This window comes from Rhinolophus sinicus, linkage group LG09 (assembly GCF_036562045.2).
Source record: "Rhinolophus sinicus isolate RSC01 linkage group LG09, ASM3656204v1, whole genome shotgun sequence".
Lineage (NCBI taxonomy): Eukaryota > Metazoa > Chordata > Mammalia > Chiroptera > Rhinolophidae > Rhinolophus > Rhinolophus sinicus.
Window position 1 is genome coordinate 31198323 of NC_133758.1, and position 23838 is coordinate 31222160.

General features: G+C 37.3%; 1 protein-coding gene across 41 annotated transcripts in view; it reads right to left on the reverse strand.

Moving 5' to 3' along the window:
* Positions 1 to 23838, reverse strand: part of DTNA (dystrobrevin alpha) — a 355310-nt gene that overhangs the window by 72185 nt on the left and 259287 nt on the right. For all 41 annotated transcript variants that reach the window (XM_074340141.1, XM_074340145.1, XM_074340148.1 and 38 more), the window contains 4 exons: positions 22347 to 22560; positions 9656 to 9741; positions 3057 to 3211; positions 189 to 294 (listed from right to left, as the gene is read on the reverse strand). In XM_074340141.1, coding sequence (XP_074196242.1) covers positions 189 to 294; positions 3057 to 3211; positions 9656 to 9741; positions 22347 to 22560 — 561 coding nt within the window. The remainder of the gene's footprint in view (positions 1 to 188; positions 295 to 3056; positions 3212 to 9655; positions 9742 to 22346; positions 22561 to 23838) is intronic.

A 23838-nucleotide genomic window follows, 5' to 3' on the forward strand; every position in this document is an offset into this window, starting at 1 on the left:
TGACAGTTCTAATTTTGCACCTATAGGGCCTTACTGATCAGGAAGACTGGTTAGCTCCACCCTAAACAGAGCTCAGAACAACTAAATAGTCTTCCCTAAAACAATAACCTTAGCTTAATAACTATAGACTTGATGGTTTAATTTCAATGATTTTAAAAATTGCCTTAGCTCTGCAGGTAACTACTCACCATTTTCTACATTTGCCAGTCGATGCAGAAGGGGTAGCCAGACCAGACACTGTGGGGGAGGATCTGACATGAGTGTGTCCAAGAAACCATTTAACGTGACTTTTTTCTGCATCAAAAAAAACCCGCAAAAAAAAAAAAAAGAGAACAATCTTAATTTATCTGAAATGTAAATATCATTTGAGATGGAAGGAATAGACATTCAATTAACATCGAATATACTAAGAAACAAAACTTGAAACTAGTTCAGAATTGAAAACATTGAATGTGTTTGGACAGAACTGGACTATATCTCCACTGAGGCTGAGTTGATATGATCACAAAGAGGAAAACAATTCTGAGAGCATCACTTTCATATATGAGGGGCAGTATGAAAATGATGAGAAAGATGAAAATTAGACATTCTCCACAAAGTTTTACCCAACATGTGCCATGACACACTCTATAATTCCTATATGTCTTCTAAATTTGTAGAATAACTACCCTTTCAAACTTCCTCAACCTCGGTAAGTATTAAATATTTCATGGTCAATGTGAATGGTTCTGCTACACAAGATTAGGAGGGAACCCTGTTAACAGGAAGCGATCCCTCCCTGTTAGGAGAGAACAATCTACATTAAAAAAAAATTCTCTCCTTTCTTTATATATCTTTCTTCTCAAGTCAGTCTGCTTCTGTCTCATTACCCTGATCCCTTCCAATGTAGAAAAGGAATATATTATAAGTTTCTATCAAAATGACAAAAATAAGAAGTTATATTAATATATGATATTGTCATAGTATAAATGACAAAAATTACATGTTTATATGCAAAAAAATCACTATTTTATTTGAAATTTTGAATTAGATATGAAATTGGATGGGATAGTTTTATTTGTTTAAAAAAGAAATCAGTCCTGAAGAGCTATAGTCAAAGGTTATACCTTACACTAGTCCTTGTAATTCACAAAACTGTTTGATACCTTTTAATAGTTTTTTATCAGTGGATATCTAGAATTTTAGTTTTTCCTTATAATACTAAATACCTTAAGCTTTTTAAGGGATTGATATCAACATTATTATTAAAAGATAAATTATGTAAAGTATAAATCATGACAGTATCTTTTAAAAAGCTACCACAATTTATATATCAAAATAATGCTGTTTTTCAAAACAATCACTTGTGGGACTTGTTCTTTTTCCAATGGAGCAATTAAAACCATTTTGGAATTTCATCATTCAAACTGCTATTATAGACAGTTTATGAAGCACAAAAATAAATGGGTCTGATTATTTTTATTTGTGGTACCTCTTTTTGTACTTCTAATGATCTTATCCATTTTGACCATTCATCAAACTGGCTATAAGTCATTCCTGGAAGTCAAACAATGTTATTATAATGTTAACATATATAAATTTCTCATCATTAAAGACATGTCTATATCTATATCTATATATTTATCTATCTATATCTATCTAAAATATTATATGATAGTTTACAGGATATCTCAAAAGGAATTTTGAGTGATGGCAACTTCCTATATAATTATTTTTGAACATATAGGTCCTAACAAATTAAAGTCCTATTATTCTAGCTAGTCTTAATGTGAAATATTCTGAAGCATTAGTATATTTACTGAGATCCTATAATACACCACTCCCTAAGATCAAGAAATGTACAAACAAGTTCAGAGGGAGAGATCAGTTTGGAGCTTAAGGCAATAGGCCAGCTAATAGATAATGTCGAAGAAAGAGATCTGAGAAATTTTTAGAAGGTAAAATCAGCGGAACTTGGTGAATGGATCCATCCTGATGTTACCAACTCAAAAGGGAAATAGAAAGAGGACCACAGAACCATTCACCTTATCCTCCTTCTATACAACTTCATTGCCCAGAAATTCTCATCACACCAAATCCTGCTGAGAGCAGAGGTCAGGCACTCAAGCCAGTTTTGGTGTTGAGGAGTGGGAAGGGTCAGAAAGGCTTCCTGCATGAGAAGCTACAGGAGAAGAGTTATCACTTACTGTATCAAACCATCCCTTCCTTTATGATTGTATGGATATGTTTATGATGCTACAGAGATCCACGACTGCAGGACCACCTGAGGCACTTTAGACCTCGATCACCAAGTAAACAGATTGATGACATTCACTAGCTGGACAGTAAATGCAGCTTTGCAGTGGTTGTTATGCACTGATTTCTTCTTTAAGGAGCCTTTTACAGAACATACATGGTTAGTTTGGATTTAAAAAATATTGTAAACAAATCTGCAATTTATGAATTTGTAAACTACCACTGTGCTGAGCTGGAGATTGGTGCTATAGACATGGACATGTCCAACATGACTGGAGGAATAGAAACAGGGAGTGCCCCCCAAATTAAGCAGCTTCCTTGGGTTAATTTTTACCACCCCCAGTTAAAACATGCCACTCTGAGCCCCAAATGTATCAATCATGTCGTGGAACATTTAGGGAGCCATGTCTGTCATATTTTGGGCCTCCCAGAATGCGATGTGGCATATGCCACGTCCTTGTCTCCTTTACCAAACCTTGGTGAAGGTTGGTGCTGTGTCAGACTTGTGTTTCATGTGGGGCTGAGTGACAATTCAGTGATAATAATGATACGGAGGCGATAGGGTTGTTGTAAGGATTAAATCTGACAACGCAAGTAAAGAACTTAGCATGGTGTTTGGCTCATGGTCAATAAACATCGCTATTATTATCATCCAGGTGTGTCAAGTTTAGTTACTGACTCACAGGTCATTTGTCAGAAGCTGGAAGATGCACTATAGGTTATAATGAAAAGGAACTGGTCTAAGTAGTTACTTGGAGTGACATACAGAAGGACAGCAACCACTGTTTCAAAGATGCTTCTTTAAACACGTTCTTTCCTACCTGTTGAGAGAAACAGGATCTAGCTGACTGTTCTGTGTAACCAAATGAAGGACCTTCAAAAACTGCTGTGGGGAGTTTGAGAACTTCCCGCAAGAATTGGTCATATCGTCCATAAACCATCACCCCACTGGAGTCAGAAATCATTGAGAAAATATCTGATGGAAGGAAAAGAAAAAGTATTTATTCATCACGTAAAAATCCCCCACTGTTTCAGTTCAACATATCTGCTGCAAATAACAAAAAACGTGGCAGAATAAATAATATTTATGAACGAATTATATAAAGGCTAATTTTTATGCTGAAATATTCCTGACATGGTGTTTTCTTTGGTGTCTCTTTGTAGATGATTCTGGCACATAAAATTACCATACTTACCATAAGACAGAGAACATTACATTGTTATTTTGAGATCAATTATCAACTCATACATACCTCAATAGGAGGAATTTTTGTGTATATGAGAAATATGCTAACCTTATTTGAAATACACAATGAAAATTTTACTACCACATTGGGGTGTGTGTTTATCTAGTTAGTTAGCTATTTACCCATCTATAGTACCACTAAAACTTTTGGGTTTAGTTTAAGGTAAAAGGGATCAAATATATGGTAATGGAAAGAGAACTGACTCTGGGTGGTGAACACACAAAGTGATATATAGATGATGTAATACAGAATTGTACACCTGAAACCTATGTAACTTTACTAACAATTGTCATCTCAATAAACTTTAATTAAAAATAAAAGAAAAATGAAAGACACACTGGCGATAAGGATGTAACAAAACACTTGATTAACTCCCCGCAGAAGCAGAAAACTTTCTATAAATCATAGTGTTCTGGGTGGAAGGTGTTTGATTTACCGGGAGGGGTTGTTTGACTCCTGCAGTCAAGAGAAAACCTGGCCATGTGGATGATCAATGAGGTAAAGTCAGGGTCTGAGATTATTCTCAGCAGGCCTGCGACTTCACCGAACCTCTGTTCTTCAGTTTCTGCCTCTATGTGCACTTAATGAATATTAATTGCATAATTTCCCAAGGTACTTTATAATTCCTCTGTGGAAGGCACTATTGGAATGAAAGGGTTTGCTATCATAGAGTTTGTCACCAAGCTAGATTGTAACTAGGCCAGTGGAGCTGCTGGGATAAACTGTTGTACATTCAAGGTGCTACCTCTGTTCATTTTGGGCCTAATTTTTCAAGGTCAAAATGTAATGGAGACATTGTTTTTACATCGTAGTAAAACGCTAAGCATATTATAGGCTTTTATTGAATTATGTTTTGAGGATGTGAATTGGCTTTAATTTTCTTTAAATACTCCAGTTATAAAGGAATTCTACTGTTTCAAATAGTTTATCAACCATGAGGCTATAGAAATTCTACCTGAGCAACAAAATTAACGTTGTTCTCGTCACCATTGCAACGTTGTTTACTTAGTGAATTTTATCGCTTATGTTTCATTATAACTAGTCAAAAAAAAAAAAAGTTGCCAAAGGTGAAAAACTCATACTACAGCACAAAACTCTTTATAGAAACATAAGAATTCCAATGAAAAGGGGGGAAAAGAAACCTAGAAAAAGTAATAGACTTTCTCAGTAGAGTTGCCATTTTGTTTGTTTTCAGGCAGGTGGATTAACTATAACTGGGCCATCCTAATGCTCTCCTGGCTTGGATTTTCTAGGCCAGAGAACATTTTGAAAAGTAGACTAAGCCTTTCAGATCTCCCACTGAGAGAATTTAGACAACATCTCTAACTAGAGCAAAAGCAGAAGGAGTACCAACAGTGACCGTTCACCAACTTGAAGCTAATGTTAGGCTCATTTATGTTGATAAAGTTTTGTGAAGCAATAGCCAACCTAGAGTTAGGTCACTGGGATTGAAGGGAAGTGACTGTTAATGTCACTCATGTTTTTAAAAAGAAATGAGAGCGCTCCGAGGAATCTATCAAAATATGTGTTTGTACCTTAGTTCTAGGCTCTCTGTTTTACATATATTATATTATAGATATACACATACATATGTTATATGCTTATAATATGTAATATATATGTGTATGTATATCAAATAGAGGGCTATTTCAAGGGTTAAATTAGTTAATGGTGAAAAGCACACAGATGTAAAGGACTCAGAATAGTGCTTGGCACCCAGTACACAGTAAATGTTAGCTATTTTTATTATTAAATTCAAATCACATTTTTCTGTTATTTGCTTCACATATTTAGGATTTGCCTCCCCATTGGGAGTGTTCTGTAATGTTCTAAAATATACTCTAAACCACTGTTGTATTTCCTACAGCACCATACGATGATACACTGTAGAAGACTTGACATTCATTGATTCATTCAACTAAAATTAACTTAGCACATACTAAAGGTGTGAAATTGCGCTAAGCAATAAATATACAGAAAAATCAGGAGGTCCCAGTCTTGCCCTCTGGGAGGTCTTAGTTTATTGAGGAAAACGCAGACATGCTTCCATCATACATCATACAACATCAGCCATTGTAATATGGTGGTGTGAATATGGGAACAGTTGGGTATACAGGAGGCAGCAGGAGCTCAGAGAGAGAGAGTTCCCAGAGGGAGGGGTGGGTCAGGGAAGATTTTCATACACAGGTGACTTCTAGGCCAAGTGTAAAGGACAATTAGGGGCTAGTTAAGCTTTAGGATACTGGATCGGGATGAGCAGAAGTGTGCTCGTGCATGATGCACTCAAGGATCTTCAAATAGTTCACTGTGCTAGGGGCCTGGTGGGAGGTGAGCTAGAGATACAAAGAGCTTCAACAGCTCTACTAAGGAGTTTAGATTGTGTCCAGAAGATGTTGGGGAAGATACTGAAGAATTTAAGGCAGGCCAGTGAGTTGGATATATCACCCCGAGGATACGCGTGGAGGCAAAACGACCAGTTCGGTAATAGAAACTCAGTAAATACACAGTGTGTGCCATCACGCCAGTCTTTTAAACAACACAAAACAAGCCCTTCCCAGAAGCTTTAGAACAGCACCTGACATTCCAGGCTTACAGCACTGGATTCAGAATTCCTTAAGATCCTTAGGACTACCCAGGAGCCCCGAGGCAGAAGTATATATAAGTGTTCCCTCTCATTACAACAGCAGGTTATAATCGGACCAAGAACAATTTGCCGGACAGAGGATATTAGGTCAGCTTATGTGTAAGTTGCTGAGTCCTACAGAGACTTCAGTGCATGCCCTCCTATTCTAGGCTGCCTGGGGGTACATGATGAACACGGGGCATATTGGCTCCTCATGGCTCTGAGCATTGGAAAGTGTGGTGCAACCTGGGGTGTTGTCCTTTTTCATGCATTTTAGAGCAGTTTGGAAAACTCAGCTTTCAATTTTCTGTGGTTTTCTACATTTTTGCTTTTTAAATTTTCTAATTTATTTCCAGCCAATTACTCTTGCCCTGCACTCTCCAACATTAAGGGCCTAGTTGGAATAAACAAAATATCCTTCATCAGTACGCATAAAACTAGAAAAATTGCCAAACAAGCACAGCTGGCATGTTGGCTTCAAGTGAATTAGAATTTAAAGAAGAGAAAACAAAACCCTCAAATCCTGAGAAGTTCTATATCCTTTTATTTTACTTTTTCTTATTACAAAAGCAATGCAGAAAAGCATTACTTTGCCTGTTCTATTATTAAATGCAAGCCAGCAAAAGAAGGCTAGAGAAAACGTGTACAATCCCACTCACCAAGTGTCAGCCAATGCTGTCTGTAGGCAGATGTGCTCATATTTGCTCATTCAGTCAATAATTATCACTGGTGACTAAGGATATTCATTTTTGACTAATTAACATTTTGGAGCGTTTCTTCCAGCCAAATTGCTTTCAGCTAAATTGTTTTTGGTCAAATTGCTTTCAACCGACTTACCTGGAAACCACTGAAATCATCTTCCTGGGATTAACTCTACCAAGAGTGAGCCTCAGTCAGAGAACTGGGGACACATTAAGCTGTGATTCAGATCCACAGCTCTGGGAGAGGGCAATGTGACATAGCGTGAACACACTGTTTCTACAGACTTTGTGACACTGTGAAGCTTATTTCTGCAGACTGGAGAACATAGTTTACTTCTAATAGGACTCAGGCATTTGTCACTCCTTTCACTGTACTGAAGAGGATTTGACAACTAAATAGCATACTTTACTCACCAATTGTAGGGTTTTTGGTGGGTAATGGGATGGGATGAGGAAAAAGCACTATAGCAGTTACACTGTTTGCTCTGAATTCCTGGATTTGCAATAAAAATGTAAGAGTTTTGACAATTGGTAAAGATCAGCTCCAAAACAGTTATATCTTGAGCTTTGTAACTGCAGACATTGTTCATTGCTTACTTAACAACCATTCTCTTCATCTGTATTGGCCCCAAATTTCTTCCTAGGCTAAGGGAGCTTTTCCAGGCTAGGCCCTTCCCATGCTAGGAGGTGAGAGTAGATTACTCCATGACTGTCAAGGTCATTCTTTTCCTGTTATCAGTAACTGGTGTAGTAACTGGCCTGTGATGCCTCCCTGGGCAATGAGACTCAAAAGCTGGGGGGGGGGGGGGGGAGAGGGAAGGGAGGAGTCTTCTGGAGTGAGATATGACTCCTGAAACTGTCATACCCACTTTCCCCTCCAGGAGAAAGATAAAATCTGACACTGAGAAAAGCTGAGTAGAAAGATGGAAAGCACCTGGGTCCTTGATGGCACAGAATTAACCTGGTTCATGAAAGTCTCCGAGAAGTTTTGAGGTGCAGAAAACTGGTTCTCCTCAAACTTATTTTAAGATGGGACCCTTTCATTCAGGTATTCATTACTATAACCTTGAATAAGTATTTGGAAATGTTTTTTTTTTTTTTTTTTAATTTTGTTTTTAAAACATTTATCTAATGTCTTCAGCATAAATGGCCAATTGTGACAGGAGGTCAGCAGTCAAGGTCCCCATGCGTCTCTTTCCCTGCAAAGGCTCAATTTGCTAAACTTTCTTTCCCCAGCTTAACCCTGAAGGAAATGGCTCCCAGATGACGCTGAAGCTATTTTTAAAAAAACAACATTGGTTCTGCCACATTCTAACTTAGCTATTATCCTCAATCAAGTACTGTCGTAGCTGGCTTTTAATTTTCTAAATCTTTCAAGCTTACTGAAAATGAAACTAAACTGACCTTCATAAGGTCTATTTGGGCTTCTCTGAATTCTGACTGCATTTGGCCATTCCATGAAAGGAGGTTCCTGGAAGTGAGGGACCATGTGCAATTACGTGGGGCTTCTACTTATCTACTGGGCCAGTGACATAACTCTGCCTTGGAGCAAGTCCGAGGAAATTCCAAAGGAACTAAGGATCATTTCTGTATCTTCCTTCATTCTTCTCCTCTTGTTGCATCAAGAAGCAAGAGATCACACTCAGAAGAGGCTGTGAGTCACAGATGATTGTAGCTAGGAGGGACCCCAGGGGTATCTAACAAAATCCCCAAGTTTAGGATGGACAAGAAATCTGAGGAGTAAAGAAGTAAAGTAACTTCCACAGGATTACTCAGCACATTAGTCACGTAGCTGGGCTTACAACCTGGGACTCCCAGTTCTCACCAGTGCTCTTTGCGCTTTCTCACACAGTCTTAGAACCCAAACTCATAATATTTGGGGTAATAGAGAGGGTTAAAAGGAAATTTTTCTTTTAAACAGCAGCATATACATCATCTTAAACTAGTTAGAAATGCAAATTCTTGCCCCCTACTGCCACCCTAAGCCTAGTGAATCTAAAATTCTGGGAGTGGGACCCAGAAATCTATGTTTTAAAAAGCCCTCCAGGTGATTCTATACATAATAAAATCTGAGAACCATTGGTATAGGGAAAAAATTCCAGGGTTCAAATCCTGGCACCATCTTAGCTATGTAATTTATTTTAACTTTCTGAGTCTCAGCTTTATCTAAATCAAACTAACCAACCAACTGAAAAACTCCCACTGTTTTATTGTTTAAAAACTACCACATTTAGTGGGAAAAGGTACATAAAAGGCCCATAATCACTCAATGGACTGTGGCTATCATGTTTTTATTGGCATCCAGTTAATTCTCAGTCTATAGTGTCTCTATGCAATGACTCTGCTTTCTCCCCAGCAATGTTTACTTTGCAGTGGTTGGAGTTCCTAGTGATCTGAACAGCACTGGCTGAGAAGAATGAAGAAATGCGTTGGGAGGTTGGGCTTTAAATTACTTAAAAAAGGAAGGTGGCCCAACAAGGCTGCATGTCCTTATGATAATGAACTTATATCTGTAGGGCTATGCAGGACAATGAACTTGAAAGAATGTGTATCTTACTTTAACATAATAGAATGTCTACCTTACTTTAATATCACAGTCTAGTTGGTGATACTGAACAATTATTATTATAAATAATAATAACCTGTAAGTAGAAGGATAACATTCATTTCATTAACACTTACTTACTATGAAAATATTTTTATGACAAAATCCAAAGAGCAACGAAGATCATATTTCAAACAACTCTCGTAGAATGAAGAAAGTCACAAATGGGCAGGGGGATGTGGCAGGAAAGGAGGAGGGGGTATGTAGAAGGGATAAGAAAAGAGAGAAACAAAGAGTAACTTACATCTTAATTTGTCCATGATCTTCCCTCCACATAATGTGGCTAAAGCCATTTTGACAGCAAATACTGAAATTTTGCCATGGCCTTCCCTGTTTAATGATGATAGAAAAAAAAAAAAAGATGTCATTTGGAGAACTTCCAATAACAAGGTTTGACATTTTCCATTTTGTAGAATTCATAGGACACTGTAGCTGCATGCATTATATGAACACATCCTTTTTAGAAAAGGTTGTGAATATAATTCAATACACATTCCAAAAAAATTGTCTAATCAATGTTTTCTTTTTTCAAGAGCTAGCAGAATCTTCAAGTTAGTCTTTTTATGTATCAAATTTTTCAAAGCATGGACTGGGTGCTAGAAGGATATGTGTCATTTAACTATGGATTAAAATTACAGAGCATGCTTTTCACTTTGGATTTCATAAATTACTTTTATGCATGATTCACTGTTTCTATAATTTATTTAAACAAGGCTTCAGAAAAAAATATTTTTTTTTGTCAGAGAATTCTTGAATTTTGTTAGGGTAACTATGGGGACTTTTTCATCACACATTTTTTCAACCATCATTTCTTTCCCACAAGGCAACTGCACTCATATGATATATTTACTTTTCAAAGGGAACTGGTATTTTAAAGGGGCAAAAGTAAGAGCTCTGTTTGAATAGTTCTTCTTCCACCTAAATGACACCAGAGCTGCCAAATCTTCACTGATTTACGAGGTATAACTAACTTGCCCTTCACAAAATATGCTAAAAGGACATACTCTAAGAAGTATAATATTTCAGCTAAATGATTCTCCAGCTGGGATAAACTGTTTATTCTTATATCCTTGGAATTAGGAAGTGTATCATATTAGTAATTCATTGCTTTGATAGTTGCTACTCTTAAGAATGATCAAAAGTTATTTAAAATAACAATGTGGCTGAAAGGTAAGCAAAGTCTATATTTACAAGGGTTTAGTATATAGAATAAATCATTTATAATAATAAGATTCACATAGCAGACATATTAGAAGAATAAGATATGATAAATAGTTGTGTTTTTGTTTCTTACTAGACTTCAGAGAGCGGTCATTTGTTATTCGTCTCTGTCATTGTTAGCATTGTACCTGAGAAACACCTAGCCAGAATGCACAAGTGACTGTATCCTATGCTAGTGGCTCTCCCATTTATATTTTTAAGCCTGACCACAAGCTTTATTTGTTGGAAATCTTCAATTGGATACCCCTTCAATTGGATACATCAAACCAAGTGTATTCAAAACAGAACTCATCATCTTTACAAAGCTCTCCCATAATACTTGAGCCAGTATTATTACGAACCTGCTCTTCCTCCTACTGTCTTCCCTCTTCTGGCTGTTAGAATCACCATTTACCTACTTACCCCAAAATGAATCCTGGGATGGGGGTTACCCTTGACTTCTTGCTCTTCTTCAATTCACTACCACCGCGAACAAGTGTTTGAGGGACTCGAATATACCTCATAACTGTATATTGAACTCATCCCCTTCTTCCCATTCTCACTGCCATTTCTTCCAACAGCTCTTGCTTTAACACTGTAAAAACCTCTTAAGTGATCTTTCTGTTTGTATGCTCAAATCACCAATTCGACCACATTATTTTATTATTTAAAATCCTTATCGTCTCTGTTTGCCTACAGCATATAGTTCTAGCTTTATCTGTCTTCTCCAGTCCCATCTGCTTCCATTTCTGTTGCACTCCACACTGCAGCCCTACTGTCTAATGCCCCTGCCCTTCCCACCATGGTCTGCCCAGGAATTTCCCCCCCATTCATCCACACCTAGCTGAATAGCATCATTCACTGCTCTGAAAAGTTTATTTCCCCCCCTGGATGTGGAACAATTGCTCTTCCCATCACCTTTACCTATTATGAGGCATTTATCACATTGACCTTGATTTGTTTATTTATATGTATGCATATGACTCTACACTGAGAGATCCTTCTGTTACTGTAGGCAGAAAGAATAGGGCCACGGGGATCTTCCAGAAGAAAAAGGGTAGCAACCAGACCAGCCAGAACCAGATTTCGGTGGCTGAGAACAGACCCAGGAGGCCATCTTGTCCCTCAAGGTGAACTTTAGCTAATTATAATGGATTATAATACTATTAGCATTGTGGTTAGGGAAAGTCACACCCCCTGTGTCTCCATGACAATTCCGACCTGAGCCAAATAAGGACAAAAATCCCTCCTCCTGGTCTGCAAGGACCCACCTACTATTTCCCCGAAAATAAGACCTAGCTGGACAATCAGCTGTAATGTGTCTTTTGGATGAAAAATTATATAAGACCCGGTCTTATTTTACTATATAAGTATATAATGTCTTATTTTACTATATAAGACCAGGTCTTATATTAATTTTTGCTCCAAAAAATGCATTAGAACTGATTGTCCAGCTAGGTCTTATTTTTGGGGAAACAAGGGAAGAAGGTCTATGACGCCACCCCTAAGTCTTGGATATTTCGTGCCTTCATTTTTAGTGAAATAAATTCCCAAGTCTGTTGTTCTTTGGGGTAGCTACTCTCGCCATCTTGAGAGTGTACTGTCTTTCTTTAATAACTGCTGCTTGCTTGCCTTATTCGGTGCGTCCTTGAGTTCTTTCCTGTGGCGTACACCAAGAACCCATTCTTCTGGCAACACTTCAGGGCAGAGACCCGTCTTCTGAGTTACCTGAATTCCAGTGCCTTTCACTTTGTCTCACACAGAGTTATAGTGAACAATAATTTTCTTACATTAATTAACGACTCTTAATCATTATAATAGGTGCCCCTAAAATTCTGAATGACTACTCATTAAGTTACTTACTAATTTTAGAGCAGGCAGCTATAAGACCACCTCAGTGAAAAAGTATTCTACGTCTCCTGCATTCTCATTGCATGAATAACTGAAAATATCAAAACTTGTATTTTAGGAAACAATCAGCTTTTTCCCCTAAGCTGAAACGTGGTTCAAATGATGAGAACAAGGAAGACTACAAGGTGTGGAAACATAGGAGTATATAGGAATAATATGTCTTCAAAACGCAAAGAAATTGAGGAGCATTATATATGAGACTTCAAGAGCAATACAAGTTTCTTTCAATGAATCAGAGAGAACAATTTAACTCAAGAAAAAGAATAGACCACAGATGATGGTGGAACAGAGCCTTCTCCAAAGGGTGAAAAGAGGATAGCTCACAGGTGAATTCTAAAACCTTAGCTTTTAATGAAGAAGATCATAGGGAGATTGCCAGTCCTGTATTGTTCCTGGAAATGTAAGATTAATGTGATTAAACCCAACAGTGGTTGTATCAGAGCTGTTCTGCCAAATTAACATAATAAATCTAGATAAATCACCAAGTGGAGAGCAGCTCAATGAGAGTTTTGCAGGAATTCAAGGGTGAAATTAGGCCACTGGAATATATTGTTATGCGAGCCACTGTGCAAGATTGCAAATGTGACCCCTGTAAGGAAGAAGGATTCTGGGGTATGTGGGAATGTAGATCCTGGTAAGCACATCAATACAGGGTGAATTCAGACTTTGCTCAGCCCTGGATTTTATAAACCTTTAAGGAATTTATGGCGTGAGTGGAGATGACTGACACAACAATGGAAAATGGCGACACCAAAGATTTAAATACAAATGTATCTTTTTAAAGAACATTTTTAGTAGATATATTAATAACAGGATGAAGAAAAGGGAGTGGGGGGAGAGAAAGATTTTTCTAAAGGCCTTTGACAAGATTCTGTAACAAAGGCTATTACTTAAACAAAGTCACCTTTGCACATTTCATTAACAAAAGAAGCAAGCAGTTGGGAGAAGTTGGTACATCCCAAATGGAGCTAGTTTCATTAGGAATCGCTCTTAGTTGGAGTAGTTTGATTCACGAATAGTCCATGAAATCCTTTAAGTATCTAGGAAGTAAAAAGACAAGCTCATGAGAATGGATAACAAGAAACTCCCAGGAGTCTTGTACAAACAGGTAGGAAAGTGGCATCTTGTTCCAAAGTGAGTGTCTGTACATACAATGCCTCTAGGAGTAAAGCAGTACAGCTACACATATGGAATGTTGGCTGTTGGCCACAATTCAGGAAGCAGACCTGCCATAGTGTACGGAGGATGAAAAACATAGACTGTCCCTAATGCTGCAGGCCAAACAGCCTCGGTTAAATGGTCAACACCAGGAAGAGCATTAGAAAAAGTCTGTGCTCTTTTCTGGCTTATAGGAAAAGCTATGGCGTCTGGCACCCATATTAGGGGGATCACTTCACAGACTGTGTAGATGCCTGGCCACTGCACTATACACCTGAAGCTGAAGTAGAATAATATTGAATGTCAACTATAACTAAATATATATGCATATAATGTCACGGGATGTGGAATACAACATAGGGAAGATAGTCAATGGTATTCTAACAGCTATATAAGATGTTAGAGGGTAGTAACTTGGGGGGTGGGTTTAAATGTTTAACTATTACGTTACTTTGTACACCTGAAACTAAAAATTAAAAAAAAAAAGAAAAGTTATGGCAGCACACCTTCAATTTCATGTGCAGTTTTGATGGCCATCTCAAGAAAGACGTTAACAAAGCCAGATGTGTTCAAGAGTACTGTGTACAGCATTCATAGAGTGTATCCGTTTCAAATCACTGACTTTAGGGGTAGCCTTAGAATCAGTAATCAATGACATGACAACATGAGCTTTTCTTTGTGAATAAAAGCTGCTAACGCCACTGATTTTTTAGTACTGTAAAAGATATAGCAAAAGCTTTCAAAAGATGTACTATTTGCCTATCATTTTTTATTTAAGAATAGCTTTATTTTTAATGCAAAAATTTTACTTGTTTTAGTACTTTCCCTTTCAATGTAGAGCAAGAACACAATGTATAGCACGTATTTTACTCTTTTTTCCTCACTATTTGTATTTTGGCATAATGGAATATATCCCATTTGTAAACCAATTACCCTGAAGTTCTTGCCAATGCAAAGTTTACTTTCCTGTTCTAGCGTGATGTCAAAAAATAGCCAATTAAGTTGTTATATTGGTAATTAAGTAATACCTAAAAGAGAACAAGCAAAGTATCAAGGGTACAAACTGAAATCGCTTCATAAATCAGTGTTTCTTTAAACATTTTAGTTCCATTTTATATTTTGTTTTCTCCGAAAATTTTCAAATTTTTCTTATGGGCAACTGATTGAAAGTGACAACAGGAAAGCCCTTACCCCTTGGTTAAAATATATAGAGAGTTTTAAAATGTCTGTCTTAAAAAACATGGATTACTTCAATGTTTGATTCATCGTAATAAAAAGTGAATAACTGCATTATGCTAGGCTGAGATTTCCATGACTTTACAAAAAGACAAACTGATTTATTTTAACTAAGAAGATATTACTTTTCAGGGACAGTTATCTTGGAGGGAAAATCTGCTTTTGACAAGAAGGAAAAACAACAAATAGATATGGATAGGTCTGGAATGCCAGGCTGAACTCAGAACAGATTGTAAAATTTCCCAAATTGACAAGAGAGTTTCCTGTTTGAAGTTAAAGAATCCCATGATAAATCTCAAGTCCTCGAAAGTGAGATCTGAATTCTGACTGATTCTTTTTCGAACAGGCTGGAGGAATTATTTCTCCATTTAAGAATACTAAATACCAGAAGCTCTTCTTTTACCATCATAGTTTACAAAAACATTTGATAAGGATTCTTGATAAGCAAAGACACAGCACTCAAAATTCTCTTTCTCACACATTTTAGTGGCTAATTAACTGAGAGAATTGCTTCCTCTTCTGGCTACTTTGTCTGAGAGTTATTTTGTTCATATGTATCACTCATTTAGTAACTCAACAAGCAATGCTTAAGAGGTTGAGGATATTTACTCACAGTCCATTGGCAAGAAAAGCAAAAACCAGCTAATTTTAATACAACACATTTTTACAAAGGGCAGAACCTCATCTTACTCATCTCTCATCCCCAGCCTCATAGCACCTGGCACATAGCAAGCTTTTAATATATAAGCGTATATCTTGGTTATAGTAATGCACAAGTGAAAAGAAACTTTCTGTTTTACCACTTAAGTTTTATATTGAAAAATACTAAGTGTTTGAGTAAAATTGCAAAGATTGACTTTAATGGCCCTTAATATTAGATTGTACAGTCATATGATACCTTGAATTTAGAAGTGATCACGTACATAATTACTCTTGCTTTTGGGATAGTGAGGTTCACATGTGAATAGATAGAAACCCCTTATTTGATCCTGGCATCCCTTTGGTTTGTCCATAATATTAGTAAAACATCTGAAAAAAGATTTTGTCATAGCACCAGGCCAGGTGAGTTCGCCAGGAGTTTCTCCAGAATGGAAGGGGCTGATACTGTTGCCATGTCTCCCCTACTCCCATGACCTCCCATCTGCCACTCATCCAAAGTTTAAGGCTGACAGAAAGATGAGTGACATGAAGGATCTGCAATTTATCTACAACTGTGAACATTCTTCAGAAGAGATTCCATTTTAGCAACAGGTAGGAAACTTGGGACAAAACATTTTCTACCACAACAAAATTTTAGTGACTAGAGAAGAATGGAACCTTGAATTTAAGATGTGCAAAGATAAAAATCACCAAGCCAAGTAAGCACTATTTTAAATATCTAGTTCTAGCCATATAGATCACAAAAAGACAAGAGAAGAACACTTGGTTTCATATGACTCTTCTCTTTTTCCTTTGCTCTCACACATCCACATAGCCTCCAAAATGAACAATACATTTTGTTGTCGCACAGAGAAATGGCCGTGTACTTTGTAGTGCATCTTGCATTAAACATCAGAATCATTTTTAAAACTCAAAAGGCAGAAGGAGTTTGGCAGAGTTCCAGGATTATTTCATATCCATCCATCTAAAGTAGTGCTGTGGCATCTTTCATAGTGTCGGGGTGGGGGACTCAGAAGTGGGAATGGATATTCTAATGGCTCAGTGAGGTGTGATATGTCAAACAGAGAGGAAAATACCAGGATTTTCTATTCTCTATGAAAGACTACTATACAATGGATTGGAGTTCTGGATGGCTGTCATAAAACTGACTCTAAATCTACAATGCAAAACTGGTTAAGTCCAAATATTTCTTTCACTTACATTCTGTCACATATGTCTAAACACCGCAAATCAAAAAGGTGAGGAATGTAAGTGTAATAATAATATCCTCTAATAAGCAGGGTAAGCCTGGGTAAAAAAGTACATTAATTCTCATTTAAGAAAATGAAACAGAAAGCATGAATAGAGCCGAACTTAAACTTATTCCTGAAACAAAATGACTTTTTCCTCTACTCAGCTCATCTAGTATGAAGCGGTATGACAGGCAAATTATTTAACCTCCGTGTTTCAGTTTCATCACTTTCTCAATTTGGAATATTATAGTAACAGTGCCAAAGCAGTAAGATTGTTGGTATACAGTAAACGATGAACACATCTTAGCTGTTATTACAATTATTATATTATTATCATTAAAGAATTGGCATTAAGAATATAGCTTGATGCCCCAAAATAGGAAAAAAAAAAATCACTGTTCCTTTTAATACCGTGTTTCCCCGAAAATAAGACCTAGCCGGACAATCAGCTCTAATGCATCTTTTGGAGCAAAAATTAATATAAGGCCCAGTCTTATTATATTATATTATACCTGATATTATATTACATTATATATTATATTATATTATATTATATTATATTATATTATATTATTATATTATATTATATTATATTATATATTATATTATGTAAGACCCGGTCTTATATTATAGTAAAATAAGACTGGGTCTTATATTAATTTTTGCTCCAAAAGACACATTAGAGCTGATTGTCTGGCTACGTCTTATTTTCGGGGAAACATGGTAGTTATCATTGTCCTACTGTGAGTTTAAGTGGATGAATATATGTGAAAATAATATTTGCTAAAAACAAGGCCACTGGCACATAATCTGCTTTATGAGGAACTGTCCCTAAGAAGAAAGAGTCTCCTGAATTGCAATGAGATTAAGTCAACAGACTGAAGCTGGTGTTAGTGTTTCTTAGGGAACGGGAAGAGAGTAAGGGAAGAATATTGAAGTCTCTTGTGAAAATAGGATCATGTAAAATAGCAGTCATGAACATCTGGTTTTCTTCCCTGTGGAGAAGAAAATAGAGGGTATGAATCTAGGTGACAGAGCAAACTGGGACTCAGTAGTCTTGGTAATATAGTGGAGATTAAGGAGGCCTTAATCTCAGAAAAAGAATGAAAATTAGTGTGACAAGAGCTAGGAAAAGTCAACCTTTGATTTTCATACATCCATTCACTCAGTGATTCATTATGAGCTGGGTACTGTCTCAAGTGTTGTGCATACAAAGAAGACATGGTCCCACTCTAAGGTAGCTTGTGGGAGGCAGTCAGATAAGCAGTAAGACATGCATGATAAGAGAATAGCAGAATCATGTAAAAGGAACAGTGCGACCTGGGGAAAGGTGATCAACTCAGCCATGAGAGGTGAGGGGCTCCACTATGTATCAGATTTTGCGATCTTACCTCTCAAAAAGTCCACACATTACAGATATTTAAGAATTATTTCCAAGGTAACAATTATACCTCAATAAAGCTGTTTTAAAAATAATAATTTTCATCTTGTAACTTTCTGCCATGTTGTATTTCTTTTGTTACTTTCAAATTCCTAACAAATAATAGTAGTTTTAAAAGTTTTTAGAAAACTTCAAAAAGATTTTTCCCCCCACTGGACTATGGATAAGAGGTGAGAGGAAAATCTGGTGCCAATTTGTTAGTGGATTATGAAGGAGAGAATCTCAGGCTCCTGGCATCAAATAAGGGAAGGAGGCAGACCCATTCCTGAAATGCACAGAAGGAATAGGACAAGAGGAGAATGACTAAAGATTCTGGTTATTTCCTAATATGCTCCCCTATTCTCCTGCTTGGACACCCTTTCTCGTCCTTCCCAGTACACTTCTCCATTTCCTTAGAGACCCTAGAGAAGTTAGCTTCTGGGTGTGAAAAGGATCTCTTAGAAGTTCGTTGGTAATGTCATTGGGTGACCCCCTTCCAGGAATACAGCCAGTTTTAGAAGGAAAGTTGGGAAGAACAAAAATTTTCTAGACTTGAAAGATTGCCTATTCAATGACAAAATTTTCTAGACTTGAAAGATTGCCTATTCAATGACAAAATTTTCTAGACTTGAAAGATTGCCTATTCAATGGACATAGGCCACTGGAGTCAAATACTAGGTCCTAGCATCCTGTCAATCATCCTAGCTATGTACTGTACTGTATCTCCACATAGGCTGACTTAGCCAAAGAACAGGGAAACGTTGGAACCATGAAGCTGATATGGTCTGCAGTAAGCATCCCTATACGAGAACTGAGATCCAGGTGTCTTTTTGGAGAGAAAAGGGGGAAGTGTTATTCTTGGGGAACTACGGTTGTGGGAAGGTGAGTCTGGTTCCCAGGGACCCACTCAAATGAAATAGACTTTGATCTTCATTTCAAACCATTTTCTTGGCAGAGTCCAACTGACTGGGTCTGGTGAATTTTAAGGCACCACCAAATAATGACCACGTTTCTTTGAATGCAAGTTCTTATTCTTCATGAATTTAAATTGCTATACTCTTAACATTTCTTTTCTTTCTTTCTTTCTTTTTTTTTTTTTTTTTTTTTTTTTTTACCTTGTCTCTTTAGAGTCCAGGTTCTTAAGGTATTTCTATTTTTTATTTTACATCTTTTTCTTTTTAAAAATATATTCATTTTAAATGCAGCAGATAAGGGAAAATCTCTTAAATGTTTCAGTAATTCTATAGTAGCAAGAGCATGTCCTTGACCTACTAGTATCAGGCTCATTCATGTCTACCAAAGTACAGAGGGCTCCCTTAAACACTTGTGTTCTGTCATTGTGTCATGGGATAAGTGGTAGGAAGTGACCTCAGATTTCCTTACTGGATCTCATTTAGATAAACAGGACTTTATTATCATAAGAAGTAGAATTGAACATTCATTGCATTCTTGTTTCTCTTCTCATATTTACTTGAAAGTTATATTTTCAGATATCAGTACTTCCTGATGGCTTACAACTCCCATTGTGTAAAACTTAAAAAGGCATCAGATGGAAAATTTGGGTATCTGAAGGAACTACCTATACTGATTTGCTATGTCAAAGGACAGAAGGCAGAAGTATCTGCAGACTGAGTGTCTATATGGATGTGTCTATACATCTCCACAATGGGATTTCTCTATGTGGATGTGTTTACAAATCTACTACAATGAGATTACTGAAGGTCTGACAATTAAGTTCTTGAACTTTGTTGCAATGATGTTGCTAACTTTTTTGATATCAGAAAGATTATTCATCATGAATATGTACCAACTAGACAAACAGTTAACCAAGTTTACTATTTGGAAGTGATGAAAAGGCTGTGTGAAAAAGTTACACAACCTGAACTTTTCGCCAACAATTCATGGCTCTTGCATCTCGACAACACACCAGCTCACACAGCAGTATCTGTGAGGGAGTTTTTAGCCAGTAAACAAATAACTGTATTGGAACACCCACCCTACTACCTGATCTGGCCCCCAATGACTTCTTTCTTTACCTGAAGATAAAGGAAATACTGAAAGGAAGACATCTTGATGACATTCAGGACATCAAGGGTAATATGACGACAGCTCTGATGGCCATTCCAGACAAAGAGTTCCAAAATTGCTTTGACGGGTAGACTAGGTGCTGGCATCGGTACATAGCTTCCCAAGGGCAGTACTTCAAAGGTGACCGTAGTGATATTCAGCAATCAGGTATGTAGCACTTTTGCTAGGATAAGTTCGAGTACTTAATTGTCAAATCTCGTACATTAGTGGCCTTCCTATCTGTATGAAGAGTAGGAACCAAGCAAACATTTCTTCTGAGCACCTGTGTGAACTGCTCCTTACCTTGGTAGGTTCTTTAAGCTTAGCATTCATCAGTCTTTAAATAATTCAGCTATATCATCGTCATTATTCAGAGGACATTTACAGCTCTATTTTTTTGAAATGATCTTTCCAATATTTCTAAACAAAAGTGAAAAATCTAACCGTATTAGTTTAAGTCCCCTTATTTTACAGTCCTCCCCCCCTCCTTATTGTTAATCTGGTCCTGTTTCTGCATTTATCGAGTAGGTCTACATTATTTTTTTAGCTTTGATTCCTTATGAATCCTCTAGCAATACTCCAAGATTTCGCAGGAAATCACATTTCTCTTTTTCCATTTTTCCATTGTTACACTTATAACAAATAAGTTCCCTGAAGACTTGAGTGGCAAGTCTGCAAGCTGCCCTGCTCTTGTTAAGGGGACAGGACAGAAATGCTGTTACAGAAATTCCATGGCCTGGTTCCATTCTGCTACCTGTCATGTGGAACCACAGCCTCTCTACCTACCCTGCTCAGTTACCATAGTGATGAGCCCAAAGCAGTACATCAGTTCTGAAGTCTGCACAGCTGAAGCATGGAATCTATCATGCGGGACTGCTTGTTTTAAAATTGTTTCTTTCAACTCACGACTTTCTCAAAATATAAACTTCACGGAGACAATAACGTATTCTGGTTAAACTGAGCACGAATAATTCTGTTACCACTCTAGGTTGCAAAGTGACAGCTGGTGACTTGTGAGTGAGTGGCATAATAACATTAGCCTGGCTGGCACATCTCCAGCGCCGGGCTTCAATATTCCTAAGCATTGGCTAGACAATGAGACTGAGGAAAATCTTCTGAGAGTCTTAAAATGTGATTGCTGAAAGGTCAGCTTAGTAATTTCCCTTTTTAATATTCAAAACCAGTAGTGAAGTTAGAGGTGTTGATACGATATCTAGACCAGGGGCTATCCATAAAAGCCCCTTCGAAATTTTAGGCTGATAATGTAATTCAGGGGTTTTTACATTTCACAAGGCCGCCACATATGCTTTGGAAAAGAAACCTTAGCTGAATGCCCAAGTCCCTACTCTGCCACTAACATGCTGAGAGGCACTGGACAAGTGACAACCTCTTTGTGCTTCAGTTCCTTCATCCATAAAATGAAAGATGTGGAAAAATAGTCTTTAAGATCTCAGGCAGTTCTGAAATTCTCTGATTCTTTGAAGGGAAATTATAAGATAATGAGGCTGAGTTTCCATTGTGGTATGTGGATGGCATCATATTGTTTTATGTGGAAGATTGTTGACCAGTCCGTTTAATGCAAGTCACGGCTACTTTCACCAGGCTGGTCAAGAAACACTTTTCAATCTCTCATTGTTTGCTCTAGGGTCTTGTTATGACACCTCAGAAACAGTCTTTTAGGCAATTTGCAAAGAAGAGAGTTAAAAACATCCTCCCACTTCATGCTTCATTAAATCGCTTCACAGGCATGCCATCACCCAACACTTTCAAGAATCCATAGCTTCTTGAAAGTGTGGGATGAGTTAAATAAAGGTCAGTACATAAAATACAACTGTACTCAACTTCCTACGGCATTACTTTACTCTCTAGTCTTTTCCGTAGCATTTAAAATTTATGTTGAACACATAGAAACTTTATTCAGATAAATATCTAACCAAGAAAAAAGAGGCAGTAGGTTACTCCAGAAAATTATTCGGAATAAAGACCAAGAAGAACAAGAGGATGGGTGGATGGAACCTGTAGAAAGTAAGAGATATTCAGAAGGCACTTACGGATCAAAGGCTGCTAGCAGGAAGTTAAGCAGGAGACTGATGGACTGCTCCACGTGGATTTGGTGAGTGGTTGGCATCCGTTTGTTGAGCTGGTAAAAAATTGTGGAGAGCACAGCCTCCAAGCGGGCCACGTTGAGTTCTATATTTGGGTCCAGGTTGTTCAGAGCATTTTCTCGCAATGCTTCTATGACGTTCCAAATGTCCACCAGGTGCACTACATACGATTAAAGCAGAGTGAACACGTGAGCCCAAAGTGCATGGAAAGGTAAAGTCCTTATTTTACATGTACCACCTGTCCTGTTTGGTCAAGGCCCCTCAGGCATTGATATGTGCTTATTGTAAGGGTTGACATGAGTGTATGTATGTAATTCATGGCGTCAAAAAGTTGGTGTACAATGTATAATAGCAAGCAGATGATTTACTGAACACCACAGTAGCTAGTTATTTCTAATCTTCATAATGACCTTTGAAATACAGCTATAATCCCCACATTACATGTGAGGAAACAGGATTAAGGAAGTTAACTGATAAAACACAAAGATCCAAGTCCGGTCAATAACAAAAGGCATTTAAGCCTCACTCGATCTGGCTTCATTAAAAAAATTGACATAATTGTCATATAACATTGTGTAATGTGTTGATTTGGTACATTTATATATTGCAATATGATTACCGCTGTAGTGTCAGTAAACACCATTGTGTCCCATAGTTATCATTTCCTTTTTGTGGTGAGAACACTTAAGATCTAGGTGCTCAGCAACTTTGAAGTACATACTACTTGTGTTGATAGTTAACAAGTCTGTCTGGCTGAAAGCATTTTCCCATTGTACAGGTAACGCTTAAAAAAAGGAGAGAAAAACACCTAAATTCTTCAATTCTAGTCTGTGAAAGGATATCAAAACTGCATTGGAAAGTTTAAAATATTTTCATTTATATATTTTTAGTAGTGTAAGTTTTGAAATAAGAAAAAAGGGAGGTCAGGGGTAGGGAGGAAAAGTTATTGCTACAATGCAGCCGCAGAATTCAAGCACAGATCAATTAACTATGCTGGTCAAGAACAAACAGTTTCTTGGCTACATTACTGACTAGCTCATTTAATTTAAGTCATTGTCACTTTCACTAGTATAGTGAAGAAATCCATTTCTATTTCTGTTTGCCCTGAGGTCTTATGACATCCTAGAAACCATCCCCACGATCAAGATAATGAACACGTCCATCACCCTCGAAAGTTTCCTTGTGCTCCTTTGTAATCCATCCCACTCCCTGTCCCAGGCAACCACAGGTCTGCTTTCTGTCATGATTTTCTAGAATTCTATTAGCTGGAATTATTCAGGATGTATTTTTTTTTTTTGGTCTGGATACTTTACTTAGTGTAACTATTTTAAGAGTCATCCATGTTGTTGCATGTATCAATAGTTTGCTGCTTTTTGTTGTTGGATAGTATTCTATTACATGGATGTATCACAATTTGGCTGTCAATTTGGTTGTCTGT